At 35.8% G+C, this 23277-nt stretch overlaps 2 protein-coding genes across 3 annotated transcripts; both read left to right on the forward strand.

Annotated features, from left to right (window-relative positions):
* The first annotated feature begins 5863 nt into the window (after positions 1-5863).
* On the forward strand, positions 5864-9852 carry LOC103956439 (heat shock cognate 70 kDa protein). 2 transcript variants are annotated; one of them, XM_009368429.3, is made up of 3 exons: positions 5865-6171; positions 8132-9464; positions 9600-9852. In XM_009368429.3, exons 1-3 carry the CDS (start codon positions 5967-5969, stop codon positions 9601-9603), a joined length of 1542 nt encoding a protein of 513 aa, XP_009366704.1. In that variant the 5' UTR covers positions 5865-5966; the 3' UTR covers positions 9604-9852. The 2 variants fall into 2 exon arrangements, with proteins under 2 accessions (XP_009366705.1, XP_009366704.1); XM_009368430.3 differs by lacking the exon at positions 9600-9852 and having other exon boundaries at positions 5864-6171; positions 8132-9468.
* Positions 9853-19201: 9349 nt separating this feature from the next.
* On the forward strand, positions 19202-23100 carry LOC103956440 (heat shock cognate 70 kDa protein). Its single transcript, XM_009368431.2, has 3 exons — positions 19202-19511; positions 21431-22763; positions 22899-23100. Exons 1-3 carry the CDS (start codon positions 19307-19309, stop codon positions 22900-22902), a joined length of 1542 nt encoding a protein of 513 aa, XP_009366706.2. The 5' UTR covers positions 19202-19306; the 3' UTR covers positions 22903-23100.
* Positions 23101-23277: the final 177 nt, after the last annotated feature.

A 23277-nucleotide genomic window follows, 5' to 3' on the forward strand; every position in this document is an offset into this window, starting at 1 on the left:
GGCTTTGATGCCAAAGCCAAGAGATGTGAAACCCATATCCTGCAAATGGGTGTACAAGATAAAGTGTCGTCCTAATGGTTCAGTCGAGAGGTACAAGGCTTAGTTGGTGGTATGAAACTTCTCTCAGCAGTAGGGACTAGACTATGGTGAAACATTTAGTCTACTGGCAAAGTTTACAACTATATGAGTATTACTTACACTTCCAGCCAACAAAGATTGGAACTTGTACCAGATGGATGTGAAAAATGCTTTCTTGCATGGAGAGTTAGATCGGAGATCAACATGAATCAACCAAGAGGATTCGAGAACAAGACTCATCCTAAATATGTGCTCTAGCTGAGGAAAGCACTCTACGTCTGAAACAAGCACTAAGGGCATGGTATGGTAAGATTGTAGAAATTTTAACACATGTGGTTACTCTGTGGCGCATGCAGATTTCGGTTTACTCATCAAAGCTAATGGACGAAAGTTAGTTGTTGTGTTAGTGTACGGGGATGAAATCACTGATGATGACAAGGCAAAAATTCATCGAACAAATATAAATTTGTCAATTCGCTTTCAAATGAAAGAATTAGGACAACTCAAGCACTTCCTTGGGCTAGAGGTCGATCGCACACAAAAAGGGATATTTATGCAAAAGATTTGTTTGAAATTTTGGGATGCTTGAATGCTAGCCAATCTTAACACCGGCAAAACCCAATATATGTTTAGATGTGTGCACATAAAAGCAATTAAAGACTTAGAAGACGCAACAATGTATCAACAATTAGTAGGCAGTTTGATCTACCTAACTTTGCTTCGACCTAACATTTCTTATGCAGTATTGTTGTGATAAGTTGGTACATGCTAAATCCTAATAAGCTTCATCAAGAAGTGGTTGGCGAATATTGAGATATGTAAAAAGAGTACAATTGACTATGGTCTCTTGTACAAGAAAGGTGAAGACTATAAGCTGGTTGGCTGTTGTGACGTAGATTTTGTAGGAGATCATGACACCAGGAGATCAACCATTTGGTATGTCTTTAGAATTGGTTCTGGAGTAGTGTCGTGGTGCAGTAAAAAATACCCAACGGTATCTTTGTCAAAACAGAGTATAGGACAACATTAATGGCAACTTACGAGATAGCATGTGTGGTACAGTTAATGAATTATATCTACATTAACCAATAGATTATTCAGTACTATTATATTGCTACAATCAATTAGATGTTCGTTTGGCGAAAAATTCAATCTTTCACACAAGAACCAAGCATGTGGAGATACACTACCATTTTATCAAAGAGAATGTTCTACAAGAAGAAATTAGATGTGATTGATTAAGAAAGATGATCAAGTTGTGGACTTGTTGACAAAAGGTTTGAGTACCGACAAGTTTGAAAAGCTTTGTCGTCAACTCAACATGGAGAAAAATAATGAGTTGGTGTTGAGGAGGTGTGTTGAAGATCAACACCAGCCCAAAGAATAAAGGCCCAACCCATGAAAATTTATTAACACTTGAGCTAGTAAAAATCTAGAAGAATTGTGAGATTTCAACCAACATGCAAGATTAGTATAGTTAATTCTTGCAAAGAAAGTTAGTAGAATTAGCTAGATATTTCTAGCATGGTATTTCCATGCTTTTCCAAGGCTCTATCCATGCCTATAAAAGGACAAGGTATCCACCTCATTTGAAGCAACAAGAAGCAAGCAAATAACCAAGAAGTGAGAAGCAACCAAGAATGAGTCTCACTCTATGTGTGAGAGTGAGATATAAGGTCTTTGAGAGGAGTGTGAGCGTTCTAAAGTTTGTCTCTAGAAAATGAGAGAGAGTCATAACTTCTAAAATTGTGTCTTTGTAAGTTTGTTTGTTGTAATATTTGTTAGTGTAATACAAGTAATTTGTTTATTTGTTTTGTCTTTAAAACACTTATATTAGAGTTGTGTATTGTAATCTTATTCAACAAAGTTTAGGGTGATTAATAACATCTTTGTTGCATATATTGTAAATATTTGTGACAAGAAGTCATTTATTTTACATATATGGTGGGCTATTTCAAATTTTGGTTTTATTTAGATATTTAAAATTAGATGGGTTTTGGCATAAAAAATAAGAGTTGCAGGGGTTTATCACTGAGGAATTCTTTTTTTTAATGGACCGGTATGAACCAACGTGACGTCCAAAAAGAAAAGTTTAAGACATATGCAATTTTATCTCAGTCGTCCAATATCCTAGTGGATAGGGTGTTAAGTTTCTATCATGCGTCCTGCGTTCGAAACTCCTCCTCCTTTTAATTATTGTAATAGTTTTGAACCCTTCTCCTTTCCTTGATAATAATAATTAAAAAAAAATTATAATTTTCAACAGGGCTCTCCACAGTCCATATTTCCAAGTAAACATGAGTAAATGACCTAAGAGTACAAACTTAAACTCAACATCCATTCTTTGTGGTTACATTGTGAGCAGATATTTGTGTTCTGTGTTTTTGTTTCTTGTCTACGTGTTAATATTTATCAACCGCATCCGAGTGTGCATATTTTGACATGTTAGCGGCTCATTACTCGAAGATTTTCTTTCGTAAAAGAACCCCTTATGCTTCACCATGTGTTTCATCATGTAACTGCTAGCTATGAGAAGGAACCCTAGTGAATTATTCTTTTGAACTTGTTGAAATATAGAAGGGTCTCTTTAATAATCACCAGCACTTGGTTTCTCTAATCTCTAGTTGTGACATCCCACATCGTCCAGGGGAGTGATCCTTAAATGTATATTCTCATCTCTACCTAGCACGAGGCCTTTTGGGAACTCATTGGCTTCGGGTTCCGTGGGAACTCCGAAGTTAAGCGAGTAGCGCGCGAGAGCATTCCCAGGATGGGTGACCCATTGGAAAGTTGCTCGTGAGTTCCCAAAAACAAAATTGTGAGGGAATGGTAAGCCCAAAGCGGACAATATCATGCTACGGTGGTGGAGCGGGCTCGGGAAGTGATCCGTCCCGAGCCGGGATGTGACAAATTGGTATTAGAGCCTAACCCTGGTCGTGGTGTGCCGACGAGGACGTCGGGCCCCTAAGAGGGGTGGATTGTGACATCCCACATCGCCCAGGGGAGTAATCCTTAAATGTATATTCTCATCTCAACCTAGCATGAGGCCTTTTGGGAGCTCACTGGCTTCGGGTTCCGTAGGAACTTCGAAGTTAAGCAAGAAGGGGGCTAGTGCAATCCCATGATGGGTGACCCACTAGGAAGTTGCTCGTGAGTTCCCAAAAACAAAACCGTGAGGGAATGGTAAGCCCAAAACGGACAATATCGTGCTGCAGTGGTGAAGCAGGCCCGGGAAGCGATCCACCCCGGGCCGAGATGTAACACTAGTTCTAAACGGAGCCAATTTCTGGGGCTAATTAGTTTTGTGGTATATGGTATAGAAAGAAATTATTGATTTCAGAATTTAGTTGACTCTTACCAAGAAGATTTAAAGGTCATAGTCAAGCTATCCTTCATGCCTTTATGCTCTAGCATGTGCAAAGATTTTATGTTTTATTTGCTAGATAAACGTACAGAAGGTTCCGCTTTGATAATTAATGGATTATTTTCTTTGCTAATATGAATCTGTTATACGCTTAGATAAGCAATTAGGTATTTATTTTTTCATGCGTATGAGATGTAATGTGACTTAAAATTTTCTTTTTACATAGGCCACTATTTCTGGATTCATCATTCATATTGAATTCCTTATCTCCTAATTAACCTTTTAGTTATGTGAGCTCTTATTTTTGCTTTCTGGAGCAAATAAGCCTTTAATTTCCTTTGCAATTGTGTGTTTCTATAATGTGTATATAATTGGCTCTTCTAGGTTGTACCCAATCACGCTTGGTACTTGGTAGTCATGTATTCGCATGTCGTTTATGAAGGTTTCATCATGTGCATATTTCTTCCTTTCATAATATTTTTATCGAACGTTTGTTATTGCCCAAGTACTACGTCTTTGTTGATTTTTTAACTTTTTCGAAGTATGAATGTGAAATGCTCTGTGGCTGATTACTTGGTGCTTTTCTTTTGTAAATGTAGCCCTTGGCTTTAAGCATGTGAGACATCATGTTGTGAGACACCATGTAAGTTTGTAACTGCTTTGCTAGGAGGGAAGCATTTCGGAGCAACAACATGTTGCAATTGTGTGGATACAGAATGTGCCATTATTCTCTTTAGGATATAGAATGTCATGTCTATGTGCTTTATGGTTTTGCATAGAAGAATTACGGAACGACAACGTGTTACAATTGTGTGGATACAATTTTGTATTTGGTTTGTGTATTTAAAACTTAGTCCACTTGTTGAATATTTTCTCTTTCTTTTGAGCTTCAATGTACCAAACGTGTTAGATTGTTGGGGAATTCCGCCAAAAGGCTTTTCAGATACATGTGCTTTCTTATTTTGGAGGTTCATGCTATTTCTCAACTTTTTCATAGGTGATTGTTTTAGGGATGTGCTATCTATACATCCCATTTTATTTCTCACACACCCTTGATAATTTATGTCCGTTGATCTTCTTCAATTCATCTGATTCGACGACCGACAATTAAAAGGGTGTGTGAGAAGTAAAATTGGGTGTGTGGATATCACATCCCTTGTTTTAAATATATGTTCTTTTCATATTTATAGTATTGTGTTTTATTGCTGACTTTGGTATGCATATATGTTAAACGTCCTTAGTCTGACTCTTATGAACAAATACATGGTTATTACCTTTCAAATTGAATTTTACACATGTATCTGACAATATTTTACAATATTTTGGATTGTTGTTTTTGACGTAGTTTTGAACCGATGAATATTTATTCAAAAAACTGGTGCTCCACTTTGTTTTACCATTTAATCATACCTTGAAATTGAATCCCACGTGTTTTGATGCTCCACTCATTCATGTGTCCTTTTTTTTGGCATGTGAAGACATTGATGAATATGAGACTCACTTTTTGTTCTTTTGAACATTGGGATTATAAGGGCACAAATCTTTACTATGAATGCACAATTGTTGAGGTATAGACAACAATAGAGGAGACCAAGGGAAAGAGCTAGTTTAGAGCAGAGGACATTTGTTAGACTTCATTTTAGGAGAGAGAAGATAAATCGTATCACATGATTGAGTGATACTAATTGTTTATGGGAGCTGCGAATGGATAGGAATGCATTTGCAGTTTTATGTGATTTACTAAAGTATGTAAACATGTATGGAAGCCTACTTCCGGAAAATAGACTCATAATTTTTACACTGATGAATGTTGCCTTTTCACATCATTGATCCGATAAGCTTCAACCATGTTGAAGCTAATCATGATATTGTTATCAAAGATGACAGAATGGTTGGACTGAATGAAGCCCATTCCACCCATATCAGCTGCCAGGTTGAACACATGATCAACATTCTTAGTAACCTTCAAGCAATTATCCATGACCCTAAGGTCACCAAGATGGAATTCATGGCATACATATCTTCAGTCTTGTGCTAGTGTAAAAAATATATCATAGACAAGCATATATGTGTTCAAACTTCAAATATGAAAAAGTTTTAAAAAAGAAAATTAAAAATAAAAATAAATTAATTAATTAATTAAAAAAAAAAAAAAAACTGTCATGTCCTGTCCCACTTATAAACATTGTACTAAACAACAGACAGAATATGAGTAATTTAGTCATTTAATTTTTTGGTTCCGTTCCGTTCTGCGCTTACTAAACACATAATGGAACAACAATCCCATTCCATCCTACGCGTACTAAACATAACACGGAATCTTTGTTCCGTTCCGTCTGCATACCAAAAGGTAACTTAGTGCGTAAGTATGTATTGACTTGGACTTTTCATTTCTTCCCATATAAATCTTCTTCCACATCTATTTCCTGCAATCATGTTTATCATTTCATATTCTTCTTGAACCTCTCTGATCCTTCAAAAAATCAAAAATAAAAAAGTATTCTTCAAGCTCCGGAGCTGAGAAATGGCAGAAGGCCATGCCATCGGGATTGATCTGGGGACAACATATTCTTGTGTAGCAGTGTGGCAGGATGATCATGCAGAAATCATAGCGAACGACCACGGTAACAGGACGACGCGATCATATGTTACATTCACTGAAAATAAGAGGTTGGTAGGTGATGAAGCTTTTAACCAAGTCGGGAGATTCCCCGCCAACTCAATCTTTGGTAGGTTTAAAATGACCATTTCTTTACCGTTTCCTTGTTAATTTCTTTCTATACATATACTACTATACTGCCTACGTTTTCCATTAGTTAGCTTTCAGGAAGTTGAAAACTTTTACTGGTCTCAATCTTTATTGATATCCTGCTCAAGCACCCGACTTGGCAATATTTAGTTCAATTTTTATTGATATCCTGCTGAGTACCAGTTTGGTCCTGCTTAAATTTAAAAAAAAATCAACCTTTTTTTTCACAATTTTAGGTGAAAAAAAAAAAAACGAAAAAGCCAAAGCAGGAAAGCCCAGCTTTGGAAATCCATCCTTTATCACAATACACGGATGAACAGTACCATCGAATAATTTTTTCCTTATCCTCTCTTTCTCCTTCTTCCCAGTTCTTGACTCCACCCCCGTTTCTCCAGTCTGAGCGATTGCTCTCCGACGCCATGCTACCCAGATTCGCCACCCCATCTCTCTCCCAATCCCCACCAAATACACCCATCGCCACCTCGCCGACCACCGATCCCAACCCACTCCCTGCTAGATGATAACCCGGATCCCACCCAACCATCCATCACCCCACCTCCCAAACCATGCAAGGCCCTGAAAATCGAGATGCCGAAAATAGAAATGGGAGTGAGGCAAAGGTTCCAGATCGCAGGAAATGAAAACGGGAGTGACAAAGAAGCAAGGAAAAAGGTATAAAGAAAAAGCCATAAACATTTTGTCAGAAAGAAATAGAAAGAAAAGCTTTTGACGAAAAATAGGAAGAAATAGAAAGAAAAGTCAGATCGCTGGATGGGTCATTGACGAAAAATGGAAGAAAAACCATAAATATTTTGTCAGAAAGAAATAGAAAAAATGAAGAGTGAAAAAGCTAGAAGGAAAGAGAAACCACGAAGAAAGGAAAAAAAAGGAAACAATCAAGAACTTTCTGGCACAAAGAAAAAGATGGGAAGAAAAGCCCATAAGTTTTGTGCTTTTTTTTTTTTGTGTTATTTTACATAATTATTGTTGTTTTACATAAATATTTATCAAATATTATAATACTGGTTTTTTTTTTTTTTTAACTACAATCACTTTTATAATTATAATTATCAAACACTTTACTGTTTTATTTTTACAGCACAACAGAAGTTTTTTTTTTTTTTTTTTTAAAACGCAACAGAAGCATTTTTTTTTTTTCAAAACACAACAATAACTATTTATATATCCTAAATACCTGCCAACTCAATTTTTGTGAACTATTATTTGGAATAATTCACTTTCTAAAATAGGTCCAATTAATGATTATTATCTTTTTATTAAGTTTGTGATAAAATTGAAAATTTCAGAGAATTAGATATCCTAAATCATAAGAATTAGCCCTTCAAAAACCATGTTGCATCAGTCTTTTTACTTATTTAATTACCTATATCGTAGAGTTTTTTTTCTCGATAATCTACTATATTATAGATAAATGGCTTTTAGCTACCTATGTTATTGATATCTTTAGATTGTAAATTATAATCTATCTCTTCAGAATTAGTTGTATTCAATTCTATTTTAAATATGTTTCGCTTAGAAAATTTTGTAGTCTTCTTAAGATATAAATATGTTACAATTGGACTCAATTTAAAATATAACTAGAATTTTTGGACGAGGATCTAACAGTCCCGTTATAAGGAAAAGGATCCTCGTCGGATTTTTTTCTGAGAATCCTAAAAATCTCATGATCGTAACTGTTCATTATATATCGTACATTCAGTTTTCGTTAGCTACTATTTATACTTAATTTTAAATTTTAAATTTTGAAATAATTTTTAACCTCACGATATACGATGAATGATCACGATTACGGGATTCCTATAATTCCTAGGAAAATGACCGCAAGGATGCTTTTCCCCGTTATTATATAGGTGGGGAAAAGTAAGTTAAAAAAATAAATCACTTTAAGAAATAATTAATTTAAAATTAACTCTTGACAGATGCAAAGCGGCTTATTGGTAGGAAGTTCAGCGACGACTCTGTTCAAAAAGATAGGAAGCTTTGGCCATTCAGGGTCATAGAAGGTCCTGCTGACAAGCCAATGATTGCGGTTACCCACAGGGGTGAAGAGAAAAAATTTTCTGCTGAAGATATCTCATCCATGGTTCTAGCAAAGATGCGGGAGATTGCCGAGTCCTACCTCTGCTCAAAGATAAGTGAAAAAAATGCAGTTATCACCGTCCCCTCTTACTTCAACGATTCGCAGCGTCAGGCTACAATAGAGGCTGGTAAATTGGCCGGCTTAAAGGTGCTGCGCATTCTCAATGAACCAACTGCTGCAGCCATCGCTTATGGCATTGACAAGAAAGCCGGTAGGTTTAATAAGAGAAATGTGATTATATTTGATTGGGGCGGCGGTACTTTAGACGTGTCACTGCTTACCATCGGTCATGGCGCCTTTGACGTGAAGTCCACTGCTGGAGACACTCACCTTGGAGGTGAAGACTTGGATAACAGAATGGTGAATTACTGTGTCGAGGAATTCAAGAGAAAGCAAAACGTGGACATTTGTGGAGACGCCAAAGCTCTTCGGAAGGCCAAAACTGCCTGTGAGAAGGCAAAGAAGGCACTTTCGTTTTCCTTTGACACTGATATTGAAATCGATTCTTGGTATAAGGGTGAAGATTTTCACACAAACTTTACCCGTGACCTATTTGAAGAAATGAACATGGATATCTTCAACAAGTGCATGGAGCCTGTGAAAAAGTGTTTGGAAGATGCCAAAATGGATATAACCAATGTTGATGACGTCGTCCTTGTTGGTGGATCTTCTAGAATTCCCAAGGTGCAAGAGATATTACAGGAGATTTTCAAGGGAAAGGAGCTTTGCAAGAGCATGAATCCGGACGAGGCTGTGGCTTATGGAGCCGCTGTTCAAGCTGCAGTCTTGAGTGGAAATATAGCTGGGAAGCTTCGAGACTTCTCACTGTCGGATGTCATCCCTATGTCACTTGGAATTAAATCGGGTTATGAAAGTTACATGAGTGTTGTGATTCCAAGAAACACCAAAATTCCCATTAAGAATAACGAAACTTTTACAACTCTTTATGACAACCAAACTGCTATCTGCTTCCAAGTGTTTGAGGGTGAGAGTGAATTCACCAAAGATAATAATTATTTGGGTGGATTTACCATCCATGACATTCCTCGAGCTTGTAAGGGAGCTGTTAAAGCAGATGTTTGTTTTTCTATTGATGCAAATGGTGTCCTGACTGTTTCCGCTGAGATCTTGTCCACCGGCCAAAAAAAAGCGATCACAATCCACAGTGACAGGTAAACTCTTGGGGATTAACAGGGTGGTGTAAGTAAATGATATATAAAACGATATATGTAATGCAAAATAACATTTTTGGGGATTATAACATGGTTTTACTAAAATTCTTTCATCAACTGTTTTACTCGTGCCAGGTGAGCTCAAGTGTTCGCCAACAGATTGTGTTGTTTTGAGGAGGGAGGCAATGGTTGGGCACTATCCCTTTTGCTGGCCGTTCGGCCGTGCGTGCATCGTTCTGTATGCGGTTTTTTATCCTAGAAAATATTTGTGTGGGTTTATTCTTGTTTGTTGTGTGGCTTTATTCTTGTTTGTTGTACCTTGCTTGATCACTATATGTTTCTGTGCTCTATCATATTGAGATGACATACAACAGGCATTTTGAGATGATTTTCTTTATTGTACACAAACAGAAGATCGATAACATCTGCTCCGAGTAGATGAAAACCTAAAAACTGAAGAGAAACTAATGTGGCATGCATTAAAAGCATATGGATATGAATTAGGATTTGAAAATAAGAGTACGCATAACCAACAGAGAATAAACGAACTATATGAAAAAAGTTGCGGTTCCACCATAAAACCAATTGGCAATATAAAGAGTAGTTCTTAAAATTATTAATTGAATATAATTTTATTGACCAACTTATTTTTCTACATTAGGCCATTTATATGAAGCATCAGATAATAATAAACGTAATTTCAAAGTATTATATATTCTTAGTTACTAGCTTAAACTTCAAAGAGAGCATTAGTTTAAGATGTCCTTGTTGAGAATGAATCTCACATTAATGAGAGAATGAACCTTGCATAGGTTTATAAGGCCATCTCCAACCGAATGAGGGCCAAAGGGCTTGTTCTAGTCATCTGGGCCTCTAAGATATTAATATTTTAATGAACAGTTAAAGACCATATTTTCCTCCATTTCCGACCGAGGGTCAAAGGGTCATAGTGCTCGTTTTTACCTTGTCACAAAAAACCATCTCCAATTGAGGGCTAAATGGCCATAGGGCCAAACGTAATTTATTATTTAAATTTAATGTTGTTTCATATTGTTTAATATTGTTTCATGTTACTTAATTTAATTTAATGTTGTATAATGGCTTAGGAAGTTATAGGAAAAAAACTAGAATTTAAAAAAAAAAAAAAAAAAAAAAAAGGCCTACCATTCCTGTCAGATATAACCTACAGGAATAAATACAATGTTGTTGGTTATATCCGACAAGAATAATGAAAATCCATCCAGGCCCGGGACTGGCTGGCTGGTTGGATTAGGCCAACTGGTTGGCCCTTTGGCCGATTTTTGTCCAGTGGGGCCCATGAGCCCTTTGGCTTAGCCCTCAATTGGAGACAGTTTTTAGGCTATTTTCGGCCCTCTGGACCCTTTGGTTAGAGATGGTCTAAGAGATTGGGCTACTCCCCATATCGCCAATTGGTTTTATGGTGGAACATCAACTTTCTTCATGGTATCAGAGCAGGTTATCCCACGTGTAAAGACAAACGGCCACACGTACTCCACATCACCTCGTTGTGTTGTTCACGTGTTAGGCTTGAAAATTCACCAAACATGTGAGGACATATTGAGAATGGATTCCATATTGATGAGATGATGGATCTTGCATGGGTTTATAAGGGATTGGACTATTCACCATATTGCCAATTGATTTATGGTGGAACCTCAACTCTCTTCAGTCCTTGTGGCGAATATTCAGATAATTATGCAATGGATAGAATGGCATTCCCACATTCGCCCGGTCCCTTGCTCTCTAAGCAGTTACCATCTTCAATGTCATTAATAGAGTGCATTTTTGCTAGCCCTCAAGCCTTGGTGTACCATTACACATAATCAAGCAAAAAGGAAGTAGCCAAGGTAAAGGTTGTTGGAAAATTTAATAATATTATTATTATATTAAATTTATTAATTGAATGGAAATTAGAAGTAGAGTCTTTATGTAGAAAGACGTGTCTACTCAAATGAAGGGTTGCAAATTTTGACTTTTCATGAATAGTCACATGTTTTCTAAAGAGGTATCTCGCATTCTATAAATAGGGCAGCCCCCTATAATCACAAAATAATTTTTCCCATTAAATATTAGAAAGTCTCATTAAGTTCATATGAGAGAGTTTTCAACACAATTGTGGTTCATGGAGCCTTGTGACTTTGAGTGCTACTATTACAAGGATGTGGTCGTTGTATCTTTGGCGACATGCGCCGATCAACCATGAGCACCGTAGTGGGGCGTAAACTTATCTTAAGGACAAAGTGTCCAACACTTGCTTCGACCTTATTTTCTAGGTTTTTTCGAATCCATTATATCATGTTCATTTAACATTGGTTACTCATGTGCAAGCATTACTTTGATATATAATTACATCAATTATTTCTTGATTTTATATGCGATTTAATATAGCAATTAGGGTAAACTTTGATGAAACTGCGGAACTCCAACCCATGTTCTATGATGAAACAGTGTTATCTGCAGCGTATTTAGGATAAACTTTGTTTTTAATGATTCCTATACTTGGAAATAACAAGTGGGGTATTACAGGATACTCTTAACAGGAAGTCACCTATCTTGAGTGATGAATGAGGTTGTTCCCGTGAGAATTTTTTGAAGGCTTAGTTCTCTAAAAGCACTCATGAGAAACCAAGAATTGTTCAGGGGCAAAATAAACACAACTGAGCAATCACGGGGTGTTTGGAAGGCTATTATATGATTACTATTGTCTTGGTTTACACAAACGGCTAAGCAGTTTAAGATATCATGTTCACTGATTAGCTAAGTAAATCCGATAGTAATTCACTACGGAATGTTCAAAGCCAAAAACCACCTATTCCGATGCGGTACTTTTTCTACTAAATTCTCTCTACTGTCTGCATTGTCATTTGCATGATATTGAGTCAATTTCGATTCATGTGGGGAGTTGTTGGAAAATTTAATAATAATATTATTATATTAAATTTATTAATTGAATGGAAATTAGAAGTAGAGCTTTTTGGTAGAAAGATGTGTCTACTTAAATGAAGAGTTGCAACTTTTGACTCTTCATGAATAGTCACATACTTTCCAAAGATGTATCTCACATTCTATAAATAGGAAAGCCCCCTATAATCACAAAATAATTTTTCGTTGTTTACATAATCATACATAGAGTGCATTAAATATTAGAGAGTCTCATAGAATTCATATTAGAGAGTTTTCAACACAATCGTGGTTGATAGAGCTTTGTGATTTGGAGTGCTACTATTACAAGGACATGGTCATTGTATCTTGGGAGACATGCGCCGATCAACCATGAGCACCGTAGTGGGACGTAATCTTGTCTTAAGAACAAAGTGTCCAACACTTGCCTCGACCTTATTTTCTAGGTTTTTTTTAATCCATTATATCATGTTCATTTAACATTGGTTACTCATGTGCATGCATTACTTTCATATATAATTGCATCAATTATTTCTTGATTTTATATGTAATTTAATATAGCAATTAGATCCTATTTTTCCAACAATGGTAACAACGACATTCTCAAGGTCTAGAACGACCTAAAGTTAACCTTGATGGTGCTTTTTGCAAGTTGAGAGGGAAGGGCGGCGGTGGAGCTATTGTAGAGTTCTCTGTTTAGGGGCTGCTAGTCCACTTCATATACGGAGGCTCTTGTCATGCGACTGTAGAAAAAGATGTTACGACAAACTAATGTATTTCCAGTGCTAGAAATCTACAGAATAGTCAGGGCGGTCTAAGTGGAAGCCTATAGATTTATCAAACATCTATAGATTTATCAAGGCAATGGCTAGTCGCCTAGCACCTAGGCGGTGCAAGGCGGGAATTTTTAGAATAGTGGTTAGTATTCAGTAACAGTTTTAATATTCTCATTACTCCAATTAGGTTAAAGTTGAGGGACAATTTCTCCAATTGAGTTAAAGTTTAGGGATTATTGCTACAATTTTTCTCATTTTGTTTTCCAGATTTGCTCCTTGATTCAGCCTCATGTGTGTGGCACGTGACTCATTTTAGCAGAAGTTCTAATGGAATTGACGAAAAATACCATGGTTGCATGTTTTGAAGAGTTAAGGGATCAATAGTTATGAATTTTTAGTTGAGGAACCATTATTCCAATTAGATTACAGTTGAGGGACTATTGCTACAATTTCCTCAAAATATAATGCGAGAGAGTAAAAAGAATAACCCACAAGTCCTAAAGGCTATTTGGGGTTATAGTGCTTCTAAAAAGTAGTTTATTAAAAAATTTGTAACACCAAATATGTTTGGTAAAAAAAAAAAAATCGCTTTTATAAAAATAAAAAATAAAAAACTGCTGTTAATGACAGTATAAAGAGTAGAAGCATTGTCCACCATACTTATAAAAAATAAAAAAGTACTTTTCTTTTTCAAAGAATAGTAAACGGTACCCATTTAATGAAATTTCAAATGATAAATGTACCCACCCCCTCCCGATCATATTTTACAAAATTACAATCTTTGTCCCTAAATTATTCTCTTCGGCTTATTATATCACATTCAATATCATATTATTTTTAGTCATTTAACATATTCACAACAATTTTATATAAAAATTTACCAAACACTGAGACAATTTTTTTTTTTAAATCAGATCAATACCAAACTAAAAAAAAAAAAAATAGAAACAAAGGATCATGCATGACAACTACAAACTCATATTGCGACTTGGTTATCGCATGCGCCTCGTACAAAGTTGGAAAACTGAAAGATTTATAAAGTCTTTGTCTTTAATAGAAAAAAATAAAAATAAAAAAAACCAGAATTCTTTGCGTTAAAAGAACAAAATAAAAGAAGTAAAAATCATAATGCAGCTGGAACTCTACGCACTAAACTAGAAGTCTTCGTCTTTGTCTTCAACTCGAAGTCTTTGTCTTAGTAGAAAGAGGTCACCATCCTTGCAAAGTCATACAGGTCAATCAACTTGCAACCTGATGAATAAGAGGGGATAACAAATGCTTTTATCACTAGGTACTAAAAAAAAGGCCTATTGATTAGGTAGGCAGCTTACAAATTCAATCGCAATTCAGGAGGGAAAACACATCCATGGAACATTGGACGTATCTAAAAATGCCACAAAATAATTTAGTTAAAAGAAAAGTAAAATAAAACGCATTGTGAGTTATTGATTTAACAACCTGAAAATAAAAGAAAAAACAAAAGAACAAAGAAAAACTTACTGTGAAATCTTGAATATGAAATATTAGTGGCAGATTTAGGAAATATTTTTTGGTTATGAGGTGAGTCTTTAGCCTTAAGCAAAGGTTTTTTTGGTTTGTAGAATACTCTTTTTCAAAGCCTAGGCACAAAAGTTTCGAATCACATAATTACCACCACATCAACATACATAAAAGGACAAATCTAAACCTAAAGCAAAAGATGACTCAGCCATTTCCTTTTTCTTATTATTGAAAGTTGTTCCTAATCAATAAATAAAAATAAAAAGCTAAACTAAATGAAAAGCATTTCCTTCTGACCTTTTTAATTAAAATATGCTCTTTGAAAATGAAACAAATAAAGCTAAAGCTAAAGTTAAAGTAAAAAAAAAAAAAATTCAAGAAAAAGCTAAAGTTTTTATTTTTTATTTCACGTGCATCTACACTCCGCTTTTCTTTTCACAAAAATTATACTTTTCAACAAGGCTCTCCACAGTCCATATTTCCAAGTAAACATGAGTAAATGACCTAAGAGTACAAACTTAAACTCAACATCCATTCTGTGTGGTTACATTGTGAGCAGATATTTGTGTTCTGTGTTTTTGTTTCTTGTTTACGTGTTAATATTTACCAGCCGCATCCAAGTGTGCATATTGAAATGTTAGTGGCTCATTACTCGACAATTTTGTTTCGTAAAAGAACCCCTTATGCTTCACCATGTGTTTTATCATGTAATTGCTAGCTATGAGAAGTAACCCTAGTGAATTATTCTTTTGAACTTGTTGAAATATAGAAGGGTCTCTTTAATAATCACCAGCACTTGGTTTCTCTAATCTCTAGTTCTAAGTGGAGCCAATTTCTGGGGCTAATTAGTTTTGTGGTATATGGTATAGAAAGAAATTATTGATTTCAGAATTCAGTTGACTCTTACCAAAAAGATTTAAAGGTCATAGTCAAGCTATCCTTCATGCCCTTATGCTCTAACATGTGCAGAGATTTTATGTTTTATTTGTTACATAAACGTACAGAAGGTTCCGCTTTGATTAATGGATTATTTTCTTTGCTAATGTGAATCCGTGATACGCTTAGATAAGTAGTTAGGTATTTATTTTTTCATACGAATGAAATGTAATGAGACTTAAAATTTTCATTTTGCATAGGCCACTATTTCTGGATTCATCATTCACATTGAATTCCTTATCTCCTAATTAACCTTTTAGTTATGTGAGCTCTCATTTCTGCTTTCTGGAGCGAATAAACCTTTAATTTCCTTTGCAATCGTGTGTTTCTATAATGTGTATATAATTGGCTCTTCTAGGTTGTACCCAATCAAGCTTGGTACTTGGTAGTTATGTATTCGTAGGGCTGGAAAAAAATCCCAAAAATCCCAAACCAAACCGAAAAAATCCCGATCCCAAACCAAAAAAATCCCAAACCAAAATTCCCGAAATTTTCGGTATGTCATCCCGAACAAAACCGAAATTTTCGGTACGGGATTCGGTATTGCATCTCCATTTTTTCGGTATTCCCATACCGAACCGAAATAAATATTATATATATATATATATTATTTTTTAATTATAAGAGAATTATTTCAACCGTTCATTGTTTTAGATTTAATCTGTGCCGTTCATTTGTTTTTAGGTCAGATCCCCCATTTCAATTTTCACTTCCGTTCCATCAAGAGCTTGAAGCGCAGCCACTGTGCCACCAACCTTCCTTCACCAGAATCACCACCCAGCCACCACCTAGCTTGGCTTATAACTATTATTTTTGCTTTTGAGTTTGTTACTTTATTTATTTTAAAACCTTGGCTTGTAACTATTATTTTTGTTTTTGGGTTTGGTACCTAATTTATTTTTATTGCATGCATGATGCATGTGTAGTGGGCAGATTGAAACTTTGTTATTATTGAAACTTTGTGCACAAATGGGCAGTGGGTAGATTGAAACTTAATTTATGAAACTATGTCAAATTTGTGCAGTGGGCCGTGGGCAAATTAGTAGAAATAACAAATTGTCAGTTTGGGCCAAAAAGCATAATATGTCAAATTTTAGCCAAAAGCATAATATGTCAAATTTTAGTCCAAAAGCCCAAAAGCATTTTGGGATTCCCGATTTGTCCCGAAATCTCGAAATTATTTCGGGATTCCCGAAAATTTGGTTTGGGATTGGTATTGAATTTGGGATTTCCGAAAATTTCGGTTTGAGAATTGGGACAAGAGTTTCGGTATAGGATCTCATACCGAACCACCCCTATGTATTCGCATGTCATTCATGAAGGTTTCATCATGTGCATATTTCTTCCTTTCATAATATTTTTATCGAACGTTTGTTATTGCCCAAGTACTACATCTTTGTTGATTTTTTTTTACTTTTTCGAAGGATTAATGTGAAATGCTCTGTGGTTGATGACTTGGTTCTTTTCTTTTGTAAAAGTAGCCCTTATCTTTAACCATGTGAGACATCATATAAGTTTGTAACTAATTTGCTAGGAGGGAAGCATTACGGAGCGACAACTTGTTGCAATTGTGTGGATACAAAATGTGCCATTATTCTCTTTAGGATATAGAATGTCATATCTATGTGCTGTATGGTTTTGCATAGAAGAATTACGGAGCGACAACATGTTGCAATTGTGTGGATACAACTTTGTATTTGGTTCGTGTATTTAAAACTTAGTCCACTTGCTGAATATTTTCTCTTTCTTTTGAGCTTCAATGTACCAAGCGTGTTAGATTGGTGGGGAATTCCGCCAAAAGGCTTTTTAGATACATGTGCTTTCTTATTTTGGAGGTTCGTGCATATTTCTCAACTTTTTCATAGGTGAATTGTTTTAAATATATGTTCTTTTCATTTTTATAGTATTGTGTTTCATTGCTGACTTTGGTATGCATATATGTTAAACGTCCTTAGTCTGACTCTTACGAACAAATACATGGTTATTACCTTTCAAATTGAATTTTACAGAGATTATATATGAGAAGAAGTGCGGATAATATATTGTGCAATATACATGTATCTTACAATATTTTGGATTGTTGTTTTTGACGTAGTTTTAAACCGATGAATATTTATTCAAAAAACCAATGCTCTACTTTGTTTTATCATTTAATCATACCTTGAAATTGAATCTTGCGTGTTTTGATGCTCCACTTATTCATGTGTCCTTTTTTTTGCATGTGAAGACATAGATGAATATGAGAATCACTTCTTTGTTCTTTTGAACATTGGGATTATAATGGCACAAATCTTTACTATGAATACACAATTGTTGAGGTATGGACAACAATAGAGAAGACAAAGGGAAAGAGATAGTTTAGAGCAGAAGACATTTGTTAGACTTCATGTTAGGAGAGAGGAGATAAATTGTATCACACGATTGAGTGATACTAATTGTTTGTGAGAGCTGTGAATGGATAGGAATGCATTTGCAATTTTATGTGATTTACTAAAGTATGTAAACATGTATGGAAGCCTATTCCGGAAAATAGAGACTCATAATTTTTACACTAATGAATGTTGCCTTTTCACATCATTGATCGGATAAGCTTCAACCATGTTGAAGCTAATCATGGTATTGTTATCAAAGATGACAGAATGGTTGGACTAAATGAAGCCTATTGTGCCCAAATCAGCTACGAGGTTGAACACATGGTCAACATTCTTAGTAACCTTCAAGCAATTATCCATGACCCTAAGGTCACCAAGATGGAATTCATGGCATACATATCTTCAAACATGTGCTAGTGTAAAAAATATATCATAGATAAGCATATATGTGTTCAAACTTCAAATATGAAAAAATTAAAAAAAAAAAAAAAACTGTCACGTCCCGTCCCACGTGTAAACATTGTACCAAACAACAGACAGAATATGGGTAAGTTAGTCATTTAGGCCCTGTTTGGCGTTCACTCGTACTAAATAAACACCGGATAAATTTAACCGGTCGGATAGGATAATACGATATACACCCGCTTAATAAAACCAACCAAAACGTCCGGATTATTTAGTCGGGGAAGAAGAATATGGGAGAGAAAGGGAGGGAGTTTGGGGGGTGTGGTGGAGAGAGCTGGGGAACAATTATTTGAGATTCTTCTATTGTCAGGGAAGAAGAAGGGAGAGAGAGGGAGGGTGTTTGGGGGGTGCGGAGAGACCTAGGAACAAAAAAATGATTTCATTTTTTTAATTTTTTTTTTTTTTAAAGTTTGATGTCTCCTATCTAGTATAATATCAAACACAGTATAAATAATACGGTCACTAGTCCGATACTGCACCAAACACCCGACTAATTTAGTCAGTACTATCCGGTGGCTATTTATCCTATCCGATAGAAATAATCAGTACAGTCCAAGCTGCCAAACGAGGCCTTAATCTTTTGGTTCCGTTCCGTTCTGCGCTTACCAAACTCATAATGAAACAACCGTTCCGTTCCATCCTGCGTATACCAAACATAACATGGAATCTCTATTCCGTCTTGTCTGTGTACCAAACGGTAGCTTAGTGCGTAAGTATGTATTGACTTGGACTTTTCATTTCTTCCCATATAAATCTTCTTCCACATCTATTTCCTGTAATCATGTTTATCATTTTACATTCTTCTTGAACCTCTCTGATCCTTCAAAAAATAAAAAATAAAAAAGTATTCTTCAAGCTCCGGAGCTGAGAAATGGCAGAAGGCCATGCCATCGGGATTGATCTGGGGACAACATATTCTTGTGTAGCAGTGTGGCAGGATGATCATGCAGAAATCATAGCGAACGACCACGGTAACAGGACGACTCGATCATATGTTACATTCACTGAAAGTAAGAGGTTGGTAGGTGATGAAGCTTTTAACCAAGTCGGGAGATTCCCCGCCAACTCAATCTTTGGTAGGTTTAAAATGACCATTTCTTTACCGTTTCCTTGGTAATTTCTTTCTGTACATATACTACTATACTGCCTACGTTTTCTATTAGTTAGCTTTTAGGAAGTTGAAAACTTTTACTGGTCTCAATCTTTATTGATATCCTGCTCAAGTACCCGACTTGGCAATATTTAGTTCATATACATTTAGTTCAATTTTTATTGGTATCCTGCAGAGTACCAGTTTGGTACTGCTTAAATTAAAAAATAAAAATAAACCTTCAAAATCAGCCTTTTTTTTTTCATAATTTTGGTTGGAAAAAAAAAATAAAAAATAAAAAGCCAAAGCAGCAAAATCCAGCTTTGGAAAGCCAACCCTTATAACAATACATGGATGAACAGTGACATCAAATAAAATTTTCCTTACCCTCTCTTTCTCCTTCATCCCGGTTCTTGACTCCACCCCCGTTTCTCCAGTCTGAGCGATTGCTCCCCGACGCCGTGCTACCCAGATTCACCACCCCATCTCTCCCCCAATCCCCACCAAATACACCCATCGCCACCTCGCCGACCACGGATCCCAACCCACTCCCTGCTAGATGATAACCCAGATCCCACCCAACCATCCACCACCCCACCTCCCAAACCATGCAACGCCCTGAAAATCGAAATGCCGAAAATAGAAATGGGAGTGAGGCAAAGGTTCCAGATCGCAGGAAATGAACACGGGAGTGACAAAGAAGCAAGGAAAAAAGGTATAGGAAGAAAAAGCCATAAACATTTTTTCAGAAAGAAACAGAAAGAAAAGCTTTTGACGAAAAATAGAAAGAAAAGCCAGATCGCTGGAGGGGTCATTGACGAAAAATGGAAGAAAAGCCATAAATATTTTGTCAGAAAGAAACAGATAAAACAGGAGAATGAAAAATCTAGAAGGAAAGAGAAACCAAGAAGGACAAAAAAAAAAAAAAAAAAAAAGGAAACAATCAAGAACTTTCTGGCACAAAGAACAAGACAGGAAGAAAAGCCCATAAGTTTTGCGTTTTGTTTTTTTTTTTATTTTTTTTGTTATTTTACACAATCAAAACATAAATATTTATTAAATATTATAATACTATTTTTTTACTCCTATCACTTTTATAATTACAGTTATTGAATATTTTACTGTTTTATTTCACATCTGATTATTGTTACAGGACAGCATAATTTTTTTTTTTTAAAGTACAACAATAACTATTATTTGGAATAATTCACTTTCTAAAATAGGTCCAATTACTGATTATTATCTTTTTATTAAGTTTGTGATAAAATTGAAAATTTCAAAGAATTATATATCCTAAATCATAAGAATTAGCCCTTCAAAAACCATGTTGCATCAATCTTTTTACTTATTTAATTACCTATATTGTAGAGTTTTTTCCTCGATAATCTACTATATTATAGATAAGTGGTTTTTAGCTGCCTATGTTATTGATATCTTTTGATTGTAAATTGTAATCTATCTCTTCAGAATTAGTTGTATTCAATTCTATTTTAAATATGTTTCGCTTAGAAAATTTTGTAGTGTTTTTAAGATATAAATATGTTACAATTGGATTCAATTTAAAAAATAACTAGAATTTTTGGAAGAGGATCTAACAGTCGCGTTATAAGGAAAAGAATCATCGTCGGATCTTTTTTCTGGGGATTCCGTGATCGTGATTGTTCATCATATATTATACGATCAGTTTTCATTAAGTATTATTTATATTTAATTTTAAATTTTAAATTTTAAAATAATTTATAACTACACGATATACGATGAATACTCAAAATTACTGGATCTCTATAATCCCCAGAAAAAGGATCCGCAAGGATGCTTTTCCCCGTTATTATATAGATGGGTAAAAATAAGTTAAAAAAATAAATCACTTTAAGAAATAATTAATTTAAAAATAACTCTTGACAGATGCAAAGCGGCTTATTGGTAGGAAGTTCAGCGAGGACACTGTTCAAAAAGATAGGACGCTTTGGCCATTCAGGGTCATAGAAGGTCCTGCTGACAAGCCAATGATTGCGGTTACACACAGGGGTGAAGAGAAAAAATTTTCTGCTGAAGATATCTCATCCATGGTTCTAGCAAAGATGCGGGAGATAGCCGAGTCTTACCTCTGCTCAAAGATAAGTGAAAAAAATGCAGTTATCACCGTTCCCTCTTACTTCAACGATTCGCAGCGTCAGGCTACAATAGAGGCTGGTAAATTGGCCGGCTTAAAGGTGCTGCGCATTCTCAATGAACCAACTGCTGCAGCCATCGCTTATGGCATTGACAAGAAAGCCGGTAGGTTTAATAAGAGAAATGTGGTTATATTTGATTGGGGCGGCGGTACTTTAGACGTGTCACTGCTTACCATAGGTCATGGCGCCTTTGACGTGAAGTCCACTGCTGGAGACACTCACCTTGGAGGTGAAGACTTGGATAACAGAATGGTAAATTACTGTGTCGAGGAGTTCAAGAGAAAGCAAAACGTGGACATTTGTGGAGACGCCAAAGCTCTTCGGAAGGCCAAAACTGCCTGTGAGAAGGCAAAGAAGGCACTTTCGTTTTCCTTTGACACTGATATTGAAATCGATTCTTGGTATAAGGGTGAAGATTTTCACACAAACTTTACCCGTGACCTATTTGAAGAAATGAACATGGATATCTTCAACAAGTGCATGGAGCCTGTGAAAAAGTGTTTGGAAGATGCCAAAATGGATATAACCAATGTTGATGACGTCGTTCTTGTTGGTGGATCTTCTAGAATTCCCAAGGTGCAAGAGATATTACAGGAGATTTTCAAGGGAAAGGAGCTTTGCAAGAGCATGAATCCGGATGAGGCCGTGGCTTATGGAGCTGCCGTTCAAGCTGCAGTCTTGAGTGGAAATATAGCTGGGAAGCTTCGAGACTTCACACTCTCCGATGTCATTCCTATGTCTCTTGGAATTGAAGTGGATGAAGAAGAACACATGAGTGTTGTGATTACAAGAAACAACAAAATTCCCATTAAGAAGAACAAAAGTTTTACAACTCTTTATGACAACCAAACTGTTATCTGCTTCCGAGTGTTTGAGGGTGAGAGTGAATTCACCAAAGATAATAATTATTTGGGTGGATTTACCATCCATGACATTCCTCCAGCTCGTAAGGGAGCTGTTAAAGCAGATGTTTGTTTTTCTATTGATGAAAATGGTGTCCTGACTGTTTCCGCTGAGATCTTGTCCACCGGCCAAAAAAAAGCGATCACAATCCACAGTGACAGGTAAACTCTTGGGGATTAAATGGGTGATGTAAGTAAATGATATATAAAACGATATATGCAATGCAAAATAACATTTTTGGGGATTATAACATGGTTTTACTAAAATTCTTTCATCAACTGTTTTACTCGTGCCAGGTGAGCGCAAGTGTTCGCCAACGGATTGTGTTGTTTTGAGGAGGGAGGCAATGGTTGGGCACTATCCCTTTTGCTGGCCGTTCGGCCGTGCGTGCATTGTTCTGTCATGCGGTTTTTTATCCTAGAAAATATTTGTGTGGGTTTATTCTTGTTTGTTGTACCTTGCTTGATTACTATATACAGTGATGAAATAAATTATACATGTTTCTGTGCTCTATCATATTAGATGATATACAACAGGCATTTTGAGATGATTTTCTTTATTGTACACAAACAGAAGATCGATAACATCTGCTCCGAGTAGATGAAAACCTAAAAACTGAAAAGAAAATAATGTGGCATGCATTAAAAGCATATGGATATGAATTAGGATTTGAAA

This window comes from the organism of the source record quoted next, unplaced genomic scaffold (assembly GCF_019419815.1).
Source record: "Pyrus x bretschneideri cultivar Hongxiangsu unplaced genomic scaffold, Pyrus_bretschneideri_v1 Contig9, whole genome shotgun sequence".
Classification (NCBI taxonomy): domain Eukaryota; kingdom Viridiplantae; phylum Streptophyta; class Magnoliopsida; order Rosales; family Rosaceae; genus Pyrus; species Pyrus x bretschneideri.